General features: G+C 37.0%; 5 protein-coding genes across 7 annotated transcripts; 2 read left to right on the top strand and 3 right to left on the bottom strand.

The window, feature by feature from the left end:
• Positions 1 to 2: 2 nt before the first annotated feature.
• LOC125187786 (ATP-dependent 6-phosphofructokinase 2) lies at positions 3 to 1,933 on the top strand (the record flags this gene model as incomplete). Its single annotated transcript, XM_048084424.1, has 2 exons — positions 3 to 473; positions 1,007 to 1,933. Coding segments are annotated over 2 exons (1,296 nt in total), but the record flags the coding sequence as incomplete, so codon positions are not given.
• A 2,764-nt stretch (positions 1,934 to 4,697) lies between these two features.
• LOC125222945 (glucan endo-1,3-beta-glucosidase 5) lies at positions 4,698 to 7,120 on the top strand. Its single transcript, XM_048125854.1, has 2 exons — positions 4,698 to 5,148; positions 5,805 to 7,120. Exons 1-2 carry the CDS (start codon positions 4,802 to 4,804, stop codon positions 6,898 to 6,900), a joined length of 1,443 nt encoding a protein of 480 aa, XP_047981811.1. The 5' UTR covers positions 4,698 to 4,801; the 3' UTR covers positions 6,901 to 7,120.
• A 615-nt stretch (positions 7,121 to 7,735) lies between these two features.
• Positions 7,736 to 10,505, bottom strand: LOC125222955 (E3 ubiquitin-protein ligase RGLG5-like). Its single transcript, XM_048125867.1, has 11 exons — positions 10,364 to 10,505; positions 10,095 to 10,268; positions 9,755 to 9,980; positions 9,578 to 9,691; positions 9,394 to 9,491; positions 9,236 to 9,315; positions 9,037 to 9,142; positions 8,833 to 8,960; positions 8,540 to 8,699; positions 8,369 to 8,425; positions 7,736 to 8,289 (listed from the first exon to the last, which is right to left on the bottom strand). The coding sequence occupies exons 2-11, from the start codon at positions 10,242 to 10,244 to the stop codon at positions 8,206 to 8,208; spliced, it is 1,203 nt and encodes a 400-aa protein (XP_047981824.1). The 5' UTR covers positions 10,245 to 10,268; positions 10,364 to 10,505; the 3' UTR covers positions 7,736 to 8,205.
• Positions 10,506 to 13,267: 2,762 nt separating this feature from the next.
• Positions 13,268 to 14,889, bottom strand: LOC125222977 (60S ribosomal protein L23A-like). Its single transcript, XM_048125907.1, has 4 exons — positions 14,870 to 14,889; positions 14,726 to 14,777; positions 13,797 to 14,160; positions 13,268 to 13,489 (listed from the first exon to the last, which is right to left on the bottom strand). The coding sequence occupies exons 2-4, from the start codon at positions 14,736 to 14,738 to the stop codon at positions 13,405 to 13,407; spliced, it is 462 nt and encodes a 153-aa protein (XP_047981864.1). The 5' UTR covers positions 14,739 to 14,777; positions 14,870 to 14,889; the 3' UTR covers positions 13,268 to 13,404.
• A 972-nt stretch (positions 14,890 to 15,861) lies between these two features.
• LOC125222963 (DNA-directed RNA polymerases IV and V subunit 4-like) lies at positions 15,862 to 19,898 on the bottom strand. 3 transcript variants are annotated; one of them, XM_048125887.1, is made up of 11 exons: positions 19,763 to 19,898; positions 19,521 to 19,571; positions 18,476 to 18,538; positions 18,292 to 18,351; positions 18,085 to 18,168; positions 17,714 to 17,825; positions 17,455 to 17,532; positions 17,308 to 17,341; positions 17,168 to 17,236; positions 16,240 to 16,369; positions 15,862 to 16,106 (listed from the first exon to the last, which is right to left on the bottom strand). In XM_048125887.1, exons 2-10 carry the CDS (start codon positions 19,543 to 19,545, stop codon positions 16,271 to 16,273), a joined length of 624 nt encoding a protein of 207 aa, XP_047981844.1. In that variant the 5' UTR covers positions 19,546 to 19,571; positions 19,763 to 19,898; the 3' UTR covers positions 15,862 to 16,106; positions 16,240 to 16,270. The 3 variants fall into 3 exon arrangements, with proteins under 3 accessions (XP_047981844.1, XP_047981837.1, XP_047981854.1); XM_048125880.1 differs by having other exon boundaries at positions 19,497 to 19,571; XM_048125897.1 differs by lacking the exon at positions 18,476 to 18,538 and having other exon boundaries at positions 19,497 to 19,571.
• Between the last annotated feature and the right edge of the window lie 802 nt (positions 19,899 to 20,700).

A 20,700-nucleotide genomic window follows, 5' to 3' on the forward strand; every position in this document is an offset into this window, starting at 1 on the left:
ACGCCCTCCCCTCCCTCCGCAGCCACCCAAACCCCCTCGACTCCAACCCCTTCTTCCACCCCTCCTCCGAATTCTACATCGCCCCAAACGACGTCGTCCTCCGCCACATCCTCCACGGCCCCTCCGATCCCCCCGGGCCCCGCCTGGCCTACCACCGGGCCGGGCCGAGAAAGGCGGTCTACTTCGAGCCCGGGCACGTGCGCGCGGCCATCGTCACGTGCGGCGGCCTCTGCCCCGGCATGAACACCGTGATCAGGGAGCTCGTCGTGGGGCTCTGGGACCTCTACGGCGCGCGCCACATCTTCGGGGTCGAGGCCGGATACCGCGGGTTTTATTCCCGCCACCCGGTCGCCTTGAACCCGAAGATGGTCCACGACTGGCACCGCAAGGGCGGCACCGTTCTAGAAACTTCTAGAGGCGGCTTCGACCTTGCTCGTATCGTCGATGCTATTCAGGATCGTGCCTTCAATCAGGTTTCGATTATCAAATTTGGTCCATTTCTGGTCAATCCTATAATTTCAAAAAATGATCAATTAATATATCACATTTTTTTGGCTTCAACCAACGTTTTTGATTAACGAGATTGGTCGATTTCTCGTCAATTCCATTATTTGCAAAATTATCAATTAGTACTATATGGTTTCATGTCGAAAACTCTAATTCCATGTTGTGCATTTAAATTTATTGACATGGCGTAATTTAAAATATATAACAATGTGACAAATCGAACATTTTTGTACAAATAATGATTTCTGTCGGCCAAATTAATTATGCGTAATTTCCCAGGATTTGAGATTTTTGGGAAATTTCAGAAAAAATGTCAAAGTTATAGTACTAATATAATCGAACATTTTTGTTGATTTGCGGGATTAACAATAAATTTGTCAAAATTATGATTTTTTAGGTATAGAATAATTTTTTCTTATGTGTATATGAAATGGCGAACAATTTTTAATTTTTGTGATCGAAGTTATATAAATATGTTGTACTATATGCATTTTGTCAGGTGTACATCATCGGTGGCGACGGCACGATGCGCGGCATGGTTGAGATATTCAACGAGATACAGCGCCGGAAACTGAACATCGCAGTGGCCGGAATCCCCAAGACGGTGGACAACGACGTTGGTATAATAGACCGATCCTTCGGGTTCCAAACCGCGGTGGAGATGGCTCAGCAAGCGATCAGCGCGGCCCACACGGAGGCCGAGAGCGCGGTGAACGGCGTAGGGCTGGTGAAGCTGATGGGGCGGAGCACCGGCCACATCGCCCTCCACGCGACCCTCAGCAGCCGCGACGTCGACTGCTGCCTCATCCCGGAGACTGACTTCTACCTTGAAGGCAGAGGCGGGCTGCTCGAGTTCCTCGGCGCCCGCCTCAAGGAGAACGGGCACGCGGTTGTCGTCGTGGCCGAGGGGGCCGGGCAGGACGTGATACCGAGGAGCGACGAGGCGCACGTGGAGGAGAAGGATGAGTCGGGAAATCCGGTGTTCTTGGATGTGGGAGGGTGGCTGAAGTCGGAGCTGAAGAAGTGGTGGGCCCGGGATCACGGGACGGAGCTATTTACGGTGAAGTATATCGATCCGACTTATATGGTCCGGGCCGTGCCGGCCAATGCGACGGATAATTTGTATTGCACGTTGGTGGCGCACTCGGCCATCCACGGGGCGATGGCCGGGTACACGGGGTTCGTGTCGGGGCCGATTAACGGGAACTATGCGTACATTCCGGTGGAGGACGTCGCGAGGGCGAAGAATCGGGTGGACACGAGGGACCACAAGTGGGCGTGGGTTCGATCACTCACGAATCAGCCTGATTTTGAGAAGAGGTGAAATTGTATTAGTACAATATAGTAGTAGTGTTATGAGATGTTACTATGTTGTTGTTGTTACATTTTTAGATTAATAAGAAGGGTTAGTATTTGATTGTTGTGACTTGCTATTGTTAATAAGACAATAAGACAAAATAGAGTGTTGGTGAGGTGGTGACATGAAAAAGGTAGAAAAGAAAGAAACGTAGAAATGTGGCTTTGTGCTTTGAAATCAAAAATGGAGATTTGAAGGTGAAAGTGAAAAGCGATTAAAAAGAGAAAGAGATTATAGATGAGATGGTGGAATATGATTAGGGAATAGAATATCAATATGCTGTACGCGTTTATTTGTGAAATTTCGTTAAACTTAAAATGTAGGCTTATGTTAAATGTGTTTTTGTGATCATATCCTTCTATTTTGATGAAGCCAAGTTAAGGTATTGTGCATGTATGTGAAGTAATTGAAATTCTAGCACGCTATTTTTTGTTTGTAGTTAACGAGCCCAATCAAATAGTTGGTCCAATTGACCAGCACGCGGATCGCACCTCTCGACTGTCTGATTGAGATGGTGTGATTAATCACCCCTATCCTGGATATCCTTGATTATTCGATTCACGCTCTTTCTCTCTAATTGTGTGTTTCTTTAGGTGAGTCTCTTTTTTCTTTCTTTGTTTTCAAGTGGCTCATTCAATTTTTTGTCTAAGTTGATATTGGGATCTCCTAGCGAAGATTACCTTCTAGGTTTTCTTGAGAGTGTCGACACCTATACCTTTAAGTTCAGGTTTGCAAAGTCAGAGGAGATCCAGTCCGATATGTGAGAGGTTGTGAGTTCTAGAATATTTCTTGTGAGGTTTCCTTCTTGGTGTTGTGATTTAGTGTCCTTCAGTCTTCCCTTGAGATTTTGAGTAAAAAAGCTTCTTGTGTGGTCTATTTTTGTGCAATATTGAGCCATGTAATTCTCTGATTACTAATCCTAGATACCAGATCGAACCCTCTCTTCATAAAAATAGTACCCCCTCTGTCCATGATTAAATGTTTCAAGTTTCCTTTTTCGTTCCTCTATAATTAAGTGTCTTATTTACTTTTTACAGTATTTGTGCTAATAAAGCTATCATTCTATTAACTTATTTCACTCATATTTTTTTATTCTAAATTAATATAGACAAGTAGGTTTCATATTTCATTAGTTTTTCTAAGTCACTTTTTATTAGTAGTATATTTTTGAAAATCGAGTCAAGTTAATTTATGTTACTTTGCTAATAAAGCTAACATTCTATTAACTTATTTCACTCATATTTTTTTATTGTAAATTAATATAGACAAGTAGGTTTCATATTTCATTAGTTTTTTTAAATCACTTTTTATTAGGAGTAGTATATTTTTGAAAATCTAGTCAAATTAATTTATGTCACTTAATCGTGAACGAATGGAGTAGTATACTATATTAATATTTCCTTTTTTGGTAAAATGATGTGTAAGTACTAATTTCCCCAATATGTAATTATAACCGGACATTAATTCGACTATTCCCTTACCTTTACATTTGTCGATCGAGAAAAAGGGGTATATTCGTTTCTAAACTTTTAAAAGTTGTTTAAATTTATTAGATCCATGATCCTTGAAATTTGTTAAACGCAATTCTAAGATTAATTTTGTTGCGTCAAACTTTTTGCTATTACAGTATCTGAAAGATTTCCATTCGAACGAAATCGTCAATTGTTATTATTTAAGAAAATTTTCTATTACATCTTATTATTACCTTTATGGAAAAAAGTCTCGATTGTTATTAAATACTAAGTACATTTTTAATCACATTAAAGAAACGACTCAATGTAGGCTCCACTTCAATAATAATTCATGTATAGCAATAGCAGCGAACTACGCACTAATCACTTTGTTTATCCAATTTTTATTTGTTGCTTTTCAGCTTTTAATTACACTCCTTAACATAAAATACTAAAAATGTAACATGCCTTAATTTGCATAAATAGAATAGGACAAAAAGAAGAGACGTGGAGGTGGAAAAGATTGTTGTAACATGTCACTCCCTAAATCACTGCAATCTACATCAATAATTCTTCTAATAGAATAATAAACAAAGCGATAATCTTATAAAATGATAAACAAAGCGATAATATTATTAAAATTAAGCCGACATCTTTATCGGCTAAAAGTAGAGAAACAGTTGGCCGATATGGGGGTACTTTCGTCATTATAAACTCAAAAATCATTTTCTTGATAACTCTTCTTGAATTGTAAGTTTGTAACAATAGGGTAAAAAAAACTAATCTTGAATATGTAAGTAAGGTTTTAAATAATACTAAAAGAAACTAATATGGGCCATAAGATTTTGAAATTTACCTGTTTAAATAACAATATAAAATATTAAATTTTAATTAAAAAAAATTAATTGTGTAATTTGAACACAATTCACCCCTTTTTGGCATACAAATATACAATCACACAGTTATTATAAAAATCAATATTTTAATCTTGGCATGATCTTCTTGACTTAATTATTTTATGACAACTCTAACAAAATTTAAATTGCTTATAAAGAACTTTCCATAAACTCTATAAAGATAATTTTTGCTAACATAGTACTTCTCATTACACTTCTGCCACTAATCCAAAAATATTAATTTATGAAATATAAAAAATATAATAGTAGTATCTCATTATAGAGTGAAACATAAGCCAGATAATTAGTGATGAATATAATTACTCTATATTTTTGGTGAGGTGCATAATTGCATTTGGTTCTCACATAGTGTTAGTTAGATTAAAAATTAGGAGTTCTTAAAAAAAAAAAAAAAAATAGTACTACTATATTACTAAAAGGTAAAAAAAATCCAACTCCCTAATTAATCTTGAAATTGACGCTTGTATGATTTAAAGTTTCAAACTTTATACACTTCTGCTCAGTTCTGTTCTTCTCAGGAGGCCAACCACTGCCTTAATGTGAAGTGAAGTAACCCAGATTTTGTGAAAATGGAAAGACTCCATTTTTATAGCAAAATCCTAGTGCTTGTGGTGAGCTTGTCAGCGGCGGCGGAGGTGGCTGAATCGGCGATAGGGGTGAACTGGGGCACGATTTCTCTCCACCGCCTCTCGCCTAAGAATGTGGTGGATCTTTTGAAGGACAACAAGATTGAAAAAGTGAAGCTCTTTGATGCCGACCCAGACTCCCTCAAGGCGTTGATGGGCTCTGGGATCCAAGTCATGGTTGGGATCCCTAACGAAATGCTGGCTCTCCTCAGCTCCTCTCCCTCTGCTTGTGATTTGTGGGTTGCTCAAAATGTCTCCAAATATGTTGTCAAAGGCGGTGTTGATATCAAGTACTCTCTCCTTCTCTCTCTCTCTCACACACACACACACTTTGATAGTTGTTAGTTTATGTGATTGTGTTGCATTTGATGGTTTCTCCAATTGAGGTTTTGTATCTTAACTTGTAAAGATACTATTTTGTTTGGCCTTTTTTAAAAAAAATGCTTTCTTTTCATTTTCAGTGTGAATATGTTTGGTTAGGTTGTGTAATGTTGATTTGCTTACTATTACTATAAATTATTGGATTGTGTTATCTGATTCTTGTGGGAGCCTAATTGGAAACTGCATCTTTCTTTCTTTCTTTCTTTCTTTCTCTGCTGCTGCTTTTGGTAGAAGATTCTGTTTAATTATCTAACGCACAAAAGATTTTATGTTGTCTAAGACTAGTTTACTCTTAAATAATGGTTTCTTGTTGCTGTAATATGCTTCTTTACAAGTGTGTTTGTAGTTTTGTTTCAAGCATGGATTGGTTTATCAAATTGTGAGCTGTTTGTCATATCACATTTGCAGCTAAATTTGGCTACAAATGATGAAAGTAGAATTATTTGGTGGCACTGTATAAATTTTATGTACTCTGTTACTTGATTTGGGGTTTAGAACTTAACAAGATTGATGCTTTACCTCTATAATCTTTGTGGACACTACTGAATCTCGAGGGTGGTTGCAGGTATGTTGCAGTTGGAAACGAGCCGTTCCTGACTAGTTACTCTGGTCAATTCCAATCTTATGTGGTGCCTACTATGGTGAATTTACAGCAGTCTCTGGCTAAAGCAAATCTTGCAGGCACAGTGAAGTTGGTCGTCCCGTGCAATGCTGATGCCTATGTATCTAATCTGCCATCACAAGGAGCCTTTCGAGCCGAGCTCACACAGATCATGACGCAGATTGTTTCTTTCCTCAACTCTAATGGTTCGCCTTTCATAGTGAATATATATCCCTTCCTAAGCATGTATGGGAACTCTGACTTTCCTCAAGATTATGCATTCTTCGAGGGCACTACGCATCCTGTGGTGGATGGACCAAATACCTACTACAATGCGTTTGATGGTAATTTCGACACACTAGTGTCAGCCCTAAGCAAACTAGGGTATCCTCAGATGCCGATTGTTATAGGAGAGGTGGGTTGGCCGACAGATGGTGCATCCGGGGCAAATCTCACTGCAGCGAGGGTTTTCAACCAGGGACTTGTTAAGAATGTATTGTCGAATAAGGGAACTCCTCTAAGGCCAGGTGTCCCGCCTATGGACGTCTATCTTTTCAGTCTTCTCGACGAGGGGGCCAAGAGTACCCTTCCCGGGAACTTTGAGAGGCATTGGGGCATATTCTCCTTTGATGGACAGGCCAAGTACCGACTGAATCTTGGCAATGGATATTTGAAAAACGCGAAAGAGGTTAAGTATCTTCCCTCCCGATGGTGTGTTGCAAATCCTAACCGGGATCTTTCCACCGTGGCAAGCCACTTCAAGCTTGCTTGTAACTATGCAGATTGCACGACACTCAGCTATGGGGGATCCTGCAACGATATTGGTGAGAAGGGGAATATATCGTATGCTTTCAACAGCTATTATCAGGTGCAGAAGCAGAATCCTCGAAGCTGTGAGTTTGATGGGCTTGGGATGATCACTATGTTGGATCCTTCGATTGGCGACTGCAGATTTCTTGTTGGTGTCACAGATGAGAAATCTCTAGGCTTTAGGTCCGACAGCAGATGGGGTGTATTCTTGCTAGTTGCTTGTTGGGCGCTTCTCGTGATTTTCATGTGACTCGGAGGTTTTGAAGTGGGGTTTTCAGGGTTCCCTCTTCTGTAATGTCCCGGTTAGCGAAAGAAAAAGATAAGATACTGCACATAAATATCACTATAGATGTATTGATTAGAAGATTGGTTGGGGTTAGTATGGTTATTGTTGAGTTGTGAGAGTATTGACTATTGAGCTTCTGTACTATTATAGCACTATATTTATTGAAGATTTTTATTCAATTTGATACTGTATTCTTAATTATAGTACAATGCATCACATTCTTTCAAGATACATATGATGGCAACACATTCTTCATTTGTAGCATTTCTGGTTTTGATGTTAGCAGCAGCTTTCGCCGCAGCAGACTCTGGCGCAGGTGATGAGGGGCTTCGAGAAGTCAAACAAGCAGCATCGGCACCCTTCAAACGCAGATTAATTAGGAATCAAACTACATATTGCAGAAGGAAGAACTGTTTTATGGAGATGTTACATACCTTGTGGATGCACGATGCGTTCAGCAGGTTTCGTGCTAGCTGCTGCACACGAACAAGCGACAAGGAATGCAGCTAGCAGCATCCATGTCAGGGCGATTGCCAAGCTCTTGTTCCTCAACATTTCTAGTTTAGAATGGAAGCATCAAATGCAGATATGAGATGGCCTTTTTATTGAGGAAATTTAACTATGGGATTGAAAATTTGAAGCTTGTGTGAACTGATCGAACCCACTGTCTGCTTTTTCTGACTGATGAGTCCACCACTACTGAGGTGGAGTCAACCAAGTTGTCTTCTTGCCTAACCTATTGTAATAAATTGTTTTGGGATGTTCAGTTTCAGAACCTTCCAAAGAAAGAAGATGTACATTCATTGAACTTGAGTATGTCATTTGAATATCAAGATTCCTTAAACTGAAAAATCACAACTTCAATCATTCATCAACATTTCCTCACCATGAACCATTCAGTTTCAACAGTTCATTTTCCTTGTATTTTGAACTAAATTATGGAAGAGGAAGTTTGATTCATGTTGCTATACAACTGAGTTTTTCACACAAATTGGAAGCTGGAGCTTAACCAGACTCTTAATTCTTAAATACATAGCTCAGAAAGCTTCCAAAACCGAACATCTCGATGGCAAACGAAATCAGCTCTCCTCGAAAAACAAGAAAAAACTAACAGACATGGTGTTTACAGTTAATAGTTTACTCATCTGCAAATGTTCTTTAAATTGAGGTAAAATTAGGAATAATTCAGTATCTATTGCTGAATATACACATTCAAATCACTATTGAATCACACATGCTATCATTGGTTCTAACATTGGCTTTATGAGTTTAACCATAAAGCCTCAATCTGGTTGTTATCTCTGTCCGACAAATCGGACACCAGCTCAGCTCTTCGCCACAGTCATGGCACACCTACAAACAACACAGAATGCGCAGAGTTTAGCAGGAGACAACCTTACAAATTTTCACATCTTTATGTTTGGTGCTTTACCTGATGTCCGCATCCAAGTGCAAGATTTCGTCTTCTGTAGAAACAGACGGGGCACCTCTGTGGAAAAAGGTTAGAGAATCATTGTCAAAAAATATCACCAAAACGCAAACTCACCCTAATGCTAAAAATAGTATAAAAGTGTAACAAACAGCACAAAGTGAGAGGATGCACCCTTTCATTTAAAGTGCTTGAAGTGGAAACAGGAGATGGATGGGTAGTTGAGAAGGTTTCGCTATAGCTGCTTGAACGAGTTAAGGTTAGATGACTATTCGACCTCAAGCTGCGCGAAGGAGGTGGCAACGGGAGAGTTGTGCTGTGCCCTCTCTGGTTGCTGCAACAGAAAATGTAGGCCTTTAAGATGTTGGTTTTTTCTACTGTTCATATGATGAAGCATTTCTATCAATTGATTGCAATCGACATGAATAACATTTACATGATAGTATCTATTCTTCACAGTGCATTACCCCAAGAGTTGGAGTTCCATTGTTGCTCTGTATTGTAAAGGGATTTCCATCAATGCAGCCAAGGCAAACTCAGTTTCCTTCTCCGGTAGAGGGATATTTCTTGACATGATTTCTGTGAAATTGACAAACTGCATTTGGAAACCAATGTAAATTTCTGATCAAGCATGAGCATGGATTCAGTGAGCTGGATTTGCAAGGTCTAACCTGTATGTTGTCAAAGGCTCTGGCTGGGATATTGTCATCAAACTTGTGCATGGTATCCCACGGCCCGTCTCCAACTCCAACCACGATAATGGACAACGGGTACTCGCTTCACAACATGAACAAAAAATCAAAGGTAAAGAGTCAACTAAAGCCTCAACATCTTTTGAAAAACTAAGTCCAGACTTGCACAATGTACAACCTTGCTCTCACTATTGCATCTACTGTTTTTTGCTCCTGAGGACTAAGCTGCCCAGCTTCCGTGTCTACGTTTCTTGTGACCTTCCACAGAAAGTCGAAATCAGTTCCATCGAACCAGAAGAAAATTTGAATTTATTAAGATGCAAGCATAATTATTACTTGGCCATCAGCTATGATCAAAAGAACATGATATTGGCCACCATTTCGATCAACTATCCCCATAGCAGTCTCGATTATTGGGGCAAACGACGTAGGTCCTGTACAGTCAGTCACAGAGCATCTTCTTCATGAGAAAACATGAAGTAAAACTTTAACAAACTTGACAAAGAAGAGGTGGATGAACCTGATAGCCGAACATGTGGAACAATCTCTCTATAACGAGAGAGTGCCTCCTCGAAGCCATCACAGGGCCTGCTGTCCTCATAGAAGCTGAACACGTCCCGATCATGAGTACTCACTGCGAATATAAACAACTGTCACACCATCGCTAACATTGAAATACGCTAGCACGGTAACATACCATCGCCAAAGCCAAAACACGGAATGAGATTATCCTCATCGAACTGCGAGAGCGTCCTTCCAATGATGGAGATGGCGTGCTGGTACGGATTCATCCCGTCGCTCAAGTGATGAAGGCACCTTCCGTCGAAGGAATCTCTCCCCGTCCATTCATTGCTTTTGGTGAAGTCAATGCCTACGATCAGATTCGAGGATTCTAGACCGGATTCAGCAAGCGCTTGCGTAACCTTCAAACAATCAAATCATCAAACACAATAAACTGCAGGCGAGGTCCAATCATCCAAATCCAACTCAAATTTCAGAAAAAAAATAGCATCCAAATTTGACGAAATGAAACGCACCTGATCGATAGATCGGTAATTGTCAGCGATTCTACCATATCTCCTAGAAAAAGGAGTGGTTTCAGCATCTGTATCAGTATCATGAGGAGAAGAGGCACGGTTGGGTGAATTCCGTCGGACTAAACTTGCATTCGACATCTTCGCCCCCATCTCTGTCTTCTTATATCACAAACACTGCAAAAATCAACAATTGCATGATCAAATTCATCTTTTCAGTTCAAATTTTATTTCCGATTTATATGAACAGAAACGTTTGCGCATGATTTTACCTTGAGGAAGAGAATGATGAAACTGAAATCGTCGTCGTTGACGCCAAATCTGAAGAGATGCCAATTGATTAGTATTTTGTTTGAGCTGACTTTTTTGCTGCTTAACATCACAATCAACACGGCATTCACATTTGCATTTTCAAATGGAAGCTTCAACGCGCCGACGAAGTAATCTACACACATAATTAAGCTTATACTATATTAATTTAGTTTGCGTAATCTTATATTACTATAAATTTATAATACTAATATTTTATCGAGCTTACATGACATTTGACCCAATACTTAATACAATTATATTTAGACAAATGTGGAATTGATACAGATTGTTATACGCAATTTCTTTATAAGATTGTCTACGATCAAAATCGATAAAACTAAGTATAGAATCTTTTTATTATAATTGATGAGTGGGCTTATGAATTAACATTCCATTAATTTATTTTTGTCGATGGTGACATTGGAATTTGTCTTCGGAAAAACGTTTTGTTTCTATCTCTATTCATAACTAATGGGACTTCCGAAAGCCTCGCGAACATCACTATTAATTTTCTAATGCTTCTAATGTTTGTCATTAATGGATCAATCACTTATTACACTCAATTAAAAGTACCGGGTGAATTTAACACGAGTTTAAAGGAATATGAACGAAAGTGGCTCAAAAAAATTTTGTAATATGATTCCTATTTACAATTACAATTACTTGTTCTGTCTGCCGTTAAATGTCCAAGTTTCCTTTTTCGTCCGTCCGCCAATAAATGTTTCATTTCACCTTTAACATTAGTACTTATTTGGTAAATAAATTCTACATTCCACTAACTCATTCGACTAATATTTTATTATAAAATCAATATATAAAAGTAGGCTCCACATTACACCAACTTTTCTACCCAATTTATTTCATAAAGTCAAATAATTTCTTAAAACTCATGCCGATCAAATATGAAACATTTAATGGTGAACGGATGAGACTATAATAAAAGTGAATATAGACTTAATTGCAAACAAACTGAAATAGCAATGCAAGACTCCTAATCATGGATGGAGAAAATAGGAGTAATATTTTTTAAAATATCTTACACTTTTAACAATCACATATTAGTATCCAATAAGTTAATACCATTCCAAATTTACGGCGATCTATACTTCAGTTCTCGTAAAATCAAGAAACATAGCATGTCTTATATTTCTTAAGATGACTTTTCAATGCTGAAGAACATAGCATGTCTGATGCGAAGCATATTTTCTATATTATTCCCCTTAGTGCTTTACATTTTTATGTAATTATGACTTATCAAATTATTGTTTTCATCGATTTTTAGGTTGTAAAAAGCTTATTAGAGCTCACTCAAACATTCCATCGAACATTTGGTGTGCTGTGCAAAAGACAAATGAAGAATTTTCGTTGAGGCATTTCATCGAACAATTGGTGTGCACTGTGTTTTAACACAACAAACAGCAGCTGCTGAGTCACCTCTCCAGAAACGAACCTCACGACTCAACCACAAACTGAGCCGGCTCTCCGCCGATTGGGTGCCCCGACGAACCCGGCGACCTGCGGAAGTGCTTCGCGCAGCAAAGCTCCACCCGCCCGGGTGAGTTTCATACCAACAAATACACCCGCCCGGGTAGCTTCTTCAAGGCGTGAAGAGTCCAGAGAGGGGTGATTTTATGTCACCCGGCCGGGTGAATTTGTAGTTTCGAAATATACCCGGCCGGGTAGAGCAATTCTAACTGCATCTCTGCAGTTTCTTGGGCGGTTGGCTGGGAATAAAAAAAGTAGACGAAGAGAGAGAAAGGGGGAGAAGGAATCTGGAGAAAAGGAAGGGGGTGAGAATTTAGAGTGGAATTGATACGTGTTTGGTTGGTGAAGTTGCAAAAGGAAGAATTCTCCAAAGTCAAAATCATCATCTTCAAGTTCCATGGTTTCAAGGATTTCCATCTCCATTATCTTTGTTCTTAGTTTGATCATGTTAGGCTAAGAATATTGTGTTGCTCCAAACATGTGTTAGACAATGTAATTTTGTGATTTATCCTATGTTCGTTTCTATTTCATACTCGCTTTTTCTACTTGCTCTTTGAATTAATCTATCTCTTTAGGTGCATCTTTAGTGATAGTTTTGCAATCTTATTTTAATGTCTCTTTAGCTTGAAATAAGATGGATCAAAGTAGTTTTAGATTATCAATTGGATTTGTTTAGATGACAGATTGATAATGGATGTTGAGCACTTTATGAAACTGTTTCTTTGAATCTCGCGCTTCCGTAGGATTTTTAGAATTGTGGAATTTGGTTTTAGAAATATGTGTTTAGCTATTCTTTGACCAATTGTGTTTAGCATGTTTAGTGCCTACACTTTAGTTTGTTCTTATTTATCCCGAATGTTATGAAATAGAATCGAATTTTTAAGTCTTGTTGTCTACAATTGTTTGGAGTAACTTTCGTCTCTCTTGTGTATTTTGAAATTTAAACTCTGTCTCTTTTGTTTTAAAATCTTTCTCCATTCAAAAACCTTCTTCTTAAATGTTTTTTATTGTTTGTGAGTTAGACAAACTTGCCTTCCCTGTGGATCGACACCTTAAATTACTACACACGAAGCTGTAAATTTGCAGTAAAGTGGTAATATTTGGGTTAATTAATTGAACTTGAGTGCAAAATTATTTTGTGTTGATAGACCTAAAATTACACATCAATGTCTTATATTTGAAAAGGAAATTATTTTTGTTTTTGTAAATGCAAAACAAAATTGAGTAATGACATTATGAGGAAATACAAAAAATATCATAATCATAGGCGATTTGGTGGTTCAGTAAAAAAATGAATGAGCTAGTTCAGTAAATTGTCACAAATGCTATTTCACAAAAAAAGAAGCATCGGCAAAAACTTTAAACTTTTTAACATGAACTTGTACCAAAAAAGGATTGAACTTGATTGGATGAGGTAGTGACTAATTTCCACATATAGAAAGTCAATCAACAAAAAATAAGTATAGAAGCTGGAAAAATAAGTCTCACTAACATAAAAATTACACAAACTGCCAACTTAGATTATCCCGATTTTGTTCGCAACATCCAACGCATCATAGTCTGGGGTCAACCTCACGTACGCCTTCTTGGTACCGTCCGGCCTGAAAAGAGTAAGCTTGTAAGATTCAACTGCAGCGAAAACGGTATTTTATCACCATCATTCAAATGTAATTCAATCATGTCATATTTTATCACCATCATTCAAATCATTAAGACTGGCAGAAACATGATTCACTAACTACTTGCAGCCACAATACTTCAAACCAACAAATAACAAATATTCGAGATATAAGTCCATCCAAAGTTGCAAATCAGATCAGGCTGCATGCATCATAGAGAACAGAGAATGTTGCTAATAAGATGTAATCATTTACAGCTAGTAGCCAAAATAAAGTTGAAATGGTATACCTGATGAGGGTGTTAACCTTCTTGGTCTGGATATCATACATCTGCTTGACAGCAGCCTTGATCTTCTTCTTGTCAGCACGAAGATCAACAATAAACACCAAGGTGTTGTTGTCTTCGATCTTCTTCATCGCCGACTCAGTAGTAAGCGGGTACTTCAAAATCTGGTATTGGTCCAGCTTGTTGCGAGGGGCCGCAGAAATCCTAGGGTACTTGGGATTTCTTTCCTTCGTCAATGTCTTGGGTCGGTAGAATGTAACTTTGGTGCGGATCTTCTTGGCCTTCTTCTTGAAGGTGCCCGGCGACTTTACTGCCTTAGCGGCCTTCACTGCCTGGGCCTTGGCATCACCCTTCTTAGAAGTATCAGCTGCAAAAAATGTGGAATTCAAACGTATGAAAACTTTTCACATAATTCATATCAATCACAAAATATAGTAAATCAGAAATTGCTCAAGTTATAAAATTGAGAAGAATACAAGGACCGGATGATTAAAGCAATTAAAACTACGGTTCAAATTTGAACTGAGTGAGTGAGAATAATTAACAGTTTTCAAAAAAAATTCACATAAAAAGTATTCGCAACATCTCAACAATATCTTGCAGTTAGTGCAGAAACAGCTCTTGTTTAAAAACTTAATGTAAACCTATCAACTTCTTCACATCTTAGAAAACAATAGCAACAATTTTGATTTCCCATTGTAAAATACTCCATATACTATTTTGAAAACAATTTCAGTGAGCATCGGAACAAAAACAAATCAGAAATCTACAGTCAGAAGGAAGAAAAATCCTAATTATGGTTTATATTCAAATCAACATCATATTGTACATGCTTGCAAATATGTACTCAAATCAGTAGAAAATCATAGCTGTATGCCAAACTAGAGAAACAAAAGCTAGAAAAAAAATAAAAATCGCGAAGATGTGCAAACCTTTAGGAGCCATTTCCGGTATGAAGCAATCTGCTACCTCGCGAACACTAACCTGAAAATTCAATCAACCTAACAATGTAAGATTCTGTGATTATCAAAAATCAAGCGCTAGAAAAGATGGAGCGAGAGAGGGAGAGAGATAACCTGGGAGAGATAGGCCGAATTAGGGTTTGGGAGTACTACTTATGGAACTAGGGTTTGGCCGCTCCAATATCACTTACTCAGCCCAAATTCATAATGGTATTGTTTTTGGGCCATGTTATGTTTTAAAGTTTATTTTCACTTTACTCATAAATTAAAATGCTCACCTTAGACACAAGCCCATTACTTATTTATTTCACTTAACTTTTCTAGTGCTTGAGTTACGACTTGATTATTTCATTGCAGCAAAAGAAAAGGAGGCGATTTCGTTGCCTTGGCAGCCCTTATACTCCGGTCTGACATCATGTGAAGGAGTTCAATTAGGATATGCAGTAACCCATTAAGGGAAGACCTTAACCCATTGCTGCCAGAAGTCCATCTTCCAAGGCCTCACACTATTACCATTTATGGTAAAAGTGAACCGGGACTCTTATTCGCGGACAGACTAAAATGGAAAAACGAGACTTCTATTCACGGACGAAGGGAGTATTAATTATGATGGAAGACTAAAAGTTTTAATTGTAAATTAATTAAATACATACTATAAGTACTATTTATAAATTATTATTAAATTTTAATTAACTATCATCTGTCTTTTAAAAATAAAAAAAATATATTTTTATTTTAGTCTATTCTTTAAAAAATAAAAATTTCTATTTTCAAACCAAACTCAATAATTTACTATCACCACTTCCATTATTTTTATCTTACCTTTAATAATTTTTCTATCTTATTTTACTAATATTATATTAAAACTCCTGCCGTTTGAAAAGTTTTTATATTTCAAAGACCGTGAGGTGGTAGTATTATATTTGCGAATGCGAGGCCAGCACCAAAGTTTTCATGTAAGACTTTAGATAACATATTAGTAATCTATTAACCTCGAAAGATATCTAACGCACCTTTTTTTATCTTCAACCACACATATTAGTGATCTATTAACCTCGAAAGATATCAACAGACATTCATTAACCACACACTACACATAATTTCAATAGTTTTTTCGACACTTTTTGCTGCTTAACATTAACATGAAAATTAGTGAGTGTATAAACCGACACCCCTTCATCCCGCCAATTCGGCCTTCACTAAATGCAGCATGGGATCAACGAAAATAAATGTATTTGTTAGCATTAGTTTGATTACATAGAAATAGAATCACGGGAGCGCATTGTCTTCATTACTTCAGAAAACCGGAGGGATGTACATCTACCAAGCCCCATATCATGTAGCACGGTTACTGCCAAGTTCAAAGTCGGAGAGGAGAGACAGCAATAGTAAGTAAAATCACAATTTTCTGGCCTACATTTACAGACCACCGTATATTCACATGGAAACAAGATAGAACGATTGAAAAGCCAGAAACAACTTACCACAGCCCTCCTCTCCTCCTCTGTTGGCAGTCTATGTTGTCGAGTTTTTAAGGTTAGCCAATGCTTCCTTGAGGTTTGCCAGTTCGGCCAAAGCAATTCTTAGGGGATCCCTCAACTTGCTCATCTTAGGCTGGAAAAGAACATGATCAGTCAAAGTCTGTTCAGCTTGGATTACTAAATATAATGAAATATCATCTCTGATTCTCTATCAATATCATGACTCATCTCTAAAATATTAATCCTTGTGTCATTTGGATTGTGATCTTTATTTTTGAAAATAACAAACAACATTTAAACTAGTGCAATTTCACTTGCAAATTATTTGATAACATAAGGTATTTGATGAAGATACGCAGGTAATACCAATAAAGACTAACATGTAATGAGATATTGTTGCGGTTTTTATCATATACCAATATCATACAGACTTTTAGGATCACTCAAACATACTGGGAGCTATGCCTAGATATAGATACCACTACCACTATAAACCGGAGATGCAAAACAAACCTCACAATCTATATAGGCCATGCATTTAGCATTTACACTATGATTTCTTACTGCAACCATAAAACTTTTGATAATTTCAACCAGATCTGTTCTCAGTTAAAAACAGCTAAGATTATAAACGACGCCCTTCTATCTTGTCAAAAGTGAATCAATTCACTTGACCTCAAAACCTAGTTCATATTAGTCAGACTTAGAATATTGAACCACAATACTAATACAACAAACACTTATTTCCATGTTCATATGCTGACTTTAAGAAATATACAAGAAACTGATCGTAGAGTTTCTGGAACATAAAAATTATATGCTCACTTATAGAAATATAAAAGAGATCTAGCGTTTTTTGACATAAATAATGATAAGTCATGAAATCAATCATCCCATTTTCTTTCTAACCAAAAAAAAATAGTTATAGTACCTTCAGAGCTGGGACAACGGCAAAAACTTCATCTACTGATTCAGGGCAAATATTGGTAATCAAGCAAATCTGTATTATAGAAGTATATTAAATTATTTCCATGACAATAAGATTGGAAGACTAAGTCTTGGTTTACGTACCTCACAGTCAGAAACACCATGCTTCTTCAGTGGCCTTATTAGAGTTAACGAAAAACAATTCTTGAAATGATGGAAAAAAGAAAGTATCTATGGTTTCTGACATATATGACTGAGAAATTTTTTGAAAGTTACTACAGATGAGGATACTCAAATATTTTCTTCACGGTCTCAGGCTTTGCATAGTTCCCACCTCTCTTGGCATATGTCAGTCCCGTATCAAATGAACTATTATAAGAGATAACACTCATCGTCAAATTTCAGGAAGCATAAAACATCCACAACTCAACATAATCAAATAAAAGTAAGAAGAAAGTCTGTATGATATAAGTTCCAACCTCTGCAACTTAATCAAATAAAAGTAAGAAGAAAAGTCTAGATGATATAAGTTTCAACCTCTGCAACTTACACTGGTAGTTTTACATCAGGATCTTGAGACAATATAACCATCTGATCTTGGATGCTTTGCAATATTTCCGCAGCTTCACAGTCCATCAAACATGTAGAATTGGGAGGGAGCTCTATACGTAGATAATCATTCAGTTCAAAGAATGAAAAAAAAGGAACAACAATCTGGAATCATGCTGAGATGATCATTGTCAAGGGATCTAACGATGGGGTTCATGCTTAAATCAGTGCTACAATTTAGTGAATACTAGCATAGTCAAGTCTTGCCTCGAATTTATATATTGCAAGGCAGCCTCGTGAACAAATGCACAAAGTATAATTTATAAATATTCAAGAAATTTCAAAAAGATTTGTAGTATACGTATAACTAACCTTGATCAAGTCTTCGCACCGCCGTGGTTGACCCTTTCCCTGTGGGTTTTTTAGAGCCATTTGCAGTTTTGTCACCTTTTCCACCTTCATCCATGTCATGATAAAATGTAGGTATTAACAAAATAAAAACAATCAAAACTCTAATTCCAAAAGCAACATCATTCTCAGTTGCAGGGGAAATGTAATTAAAAGGATTCAATGCCAGACCTTTTGCAGCCGGAGTATCAGCTTTCCCATTAGATATTGGTGTATCAGTTTCCATAATATCTAGCATTTGGAATAACAAAAAAAGATTAATATAACAAGTGCACAGCAATATAAGATATGGCATTTATCATTCCAACTGAGGGTGAGTAAGATTACTAGCAAAAAGAGTAATTCTAAATTTAACCTTCGGAATCAAACTGAACCTTTTTCCCCTTTTTCTGTTTTCCTGAGCTATCACCATTCCCAACTGATTTGTGTTGCACAAAAGAACTTGTAAGGACAATAAGAAAGAACAAAAACACGAAGATACAAGTGTATATAATAATGTATACAAAAAAAGTAAGCAACAAATAATTGAAAATTTGTCAATTTGACAAATGAGAAGATAAACAGTGGATCTAATAAACTAGTTTCATCACACAATTAATTATGTTACTTATGTATAAGTGCAAAAGTACAAACAAGTTTGTCTTCTATAAGAGGAAAAATATCGAACATATTGCCGCCATAAAATCCCAAGTCCAACCAAATAGAGACGAATGACGAAGTAAACAGGAATTGGCAGGTCTTTCATGTTATATACATATTCTTCGATATATCCTTATAAATTTCTTATTCTTTAAAATCATAATGTTAGCATATTCAAAAGATTAGAAGATCAACCCAGGCCAACAGATGCAGCTATAACTGAAATGCATAGTGTCATTAAACAAAACTTCGCTATGAAGTAAATATAAACAAACCTACCAAAAAATGTTTACCAATGAGGCTAGAGAAGTGAGAAAAAAGTCACATCCTATCTGCTATAAATTAAGTCTTCCTACAAACAACAAAGTTAATGCCTTCTTTGACATGTATCGAACTATTCCAGAAAAAAGATTGACAACATATAACAAGCATTTAGCATTAGACGGCAAAATCAGGAGCAAAGAGAAAGATAGTAAACCACTTCATCACACATACTTGCATCAAAACATTGTTCACTGAGTAAAATACTAACATCAGTAGTAATGCCACTAATTCACACCATTTTTCCAGCAAATTAACGGAACAGTTTTTTTTAAAAAACAAAAACAATACGAAAAGCCTATAGCAGGAAATTGAAATTCACACTCATACATGAAAGAAACAGAGACACCAGCAACAATGTAAAAGAGAGCGGTGACACACACACCCCGACACACGCACACAGACGCAAGCGATACCAGGTGATTTTAGAGAAGACTTGCCCCCTTTTCCACCTTTCTCCGACATTCTGTTATCCTCCGATTGCACAAGCCCTAGAAATACGTAGGCGTTCCAATTCTCGTCAGTGTTTGTTTCGAGACATTCAAAATTAAGAGGATAACTCTACCAAATGCCGCTCAAAGAGCACCAGAGGGAAAGCAAAGAATTTGCGATTCTTAGTGGAAATCAGAGAGAAATAAAGCGAGAGAAACATAATGCATATTTTGCATGCATATTTTCTCACCGTAAGGCAGGGCGGCGGCGGCGACGGGAGCTGAAGCTGAAGCCGGTGATAGTCCACTGTCCACCGGCGAAGACTCGAGTTGGGGTGCAATTTCTAACTTTCTGGGAATGTTAATGTTTTAATTAATCTGAACATGCAATTTGTTGAGATTGCAGGGACCAAACTCCAATTTTTCTATTTGAGTACTCTTTTACTTTACCGTGACCCAGTAACTATTCTTTGTTTGATTTATAGACATGGAACATATCAATCCACCATATCTCTTGGCTTTCCCATTATATTATCATGATTCTCAGTTTACTTTAGTATATTCGTCCCATAATAAAAGTGTAGGACATAAATTTTGAAAAATATAAATAATACTCTCTCCATCCCCGAAATTTTATTACATTTCATTTTCTGCACTTATTTTAGAAAAACAATGATAAATAGTTAAAGTATAGAAAAAGTAAAATAAGAAAAAGAACAATGTAAATATGAGTCTTCTCTATATTATTATCTCTCTTATTTTACTCTCTCTCCACTTTAACTATTTATTATTATTATTTTCAAAACGAATGCAGAAAATGAAATGTGACAAATTTTCAAAGACGGAAATATAGATCCCATTTTTAAAAATTGGTTTTATAATAGAATGCGAGTGAAGTGAGGTAATAGAATGTAGGACCACTTACCATTTATGAAATGTAACTTTTAATGGAATGGACCGAAACGATAAAATGTGATTCTTATTAGGGAATGGAGAAGAACTATTACAATAACTAGAATCATTGATCAATTACATCTGTTCATAAAAATAAAATAATTTTAAAAGTAAATTCAACGAATTTTAATTATAAAATTGGACATAGATAAGATTTAAAAGGTTGTTGAATCGTTAAAGTATTCTCAATAAAAACTTAAGATTCACCCTCATTAGAAAGTGAGACTTATGATAA

The sequence above is a fragment of the Salvia hispanica genome, chromosome 1, assembly GCF_023119035.1.
Source record: "Salvia hispanica cultivar TCC Black 2014 chromosome 1, UniMelb_Shisp_WGS_1.0, whole genome shotgun sequence".
Lineage (NCBI taxonomy): Eukaryota > Viridiplantae > Streptophyta > Magnoliopsida > Lamiales > Lamiaceae > Salvia > Salvia hispanica.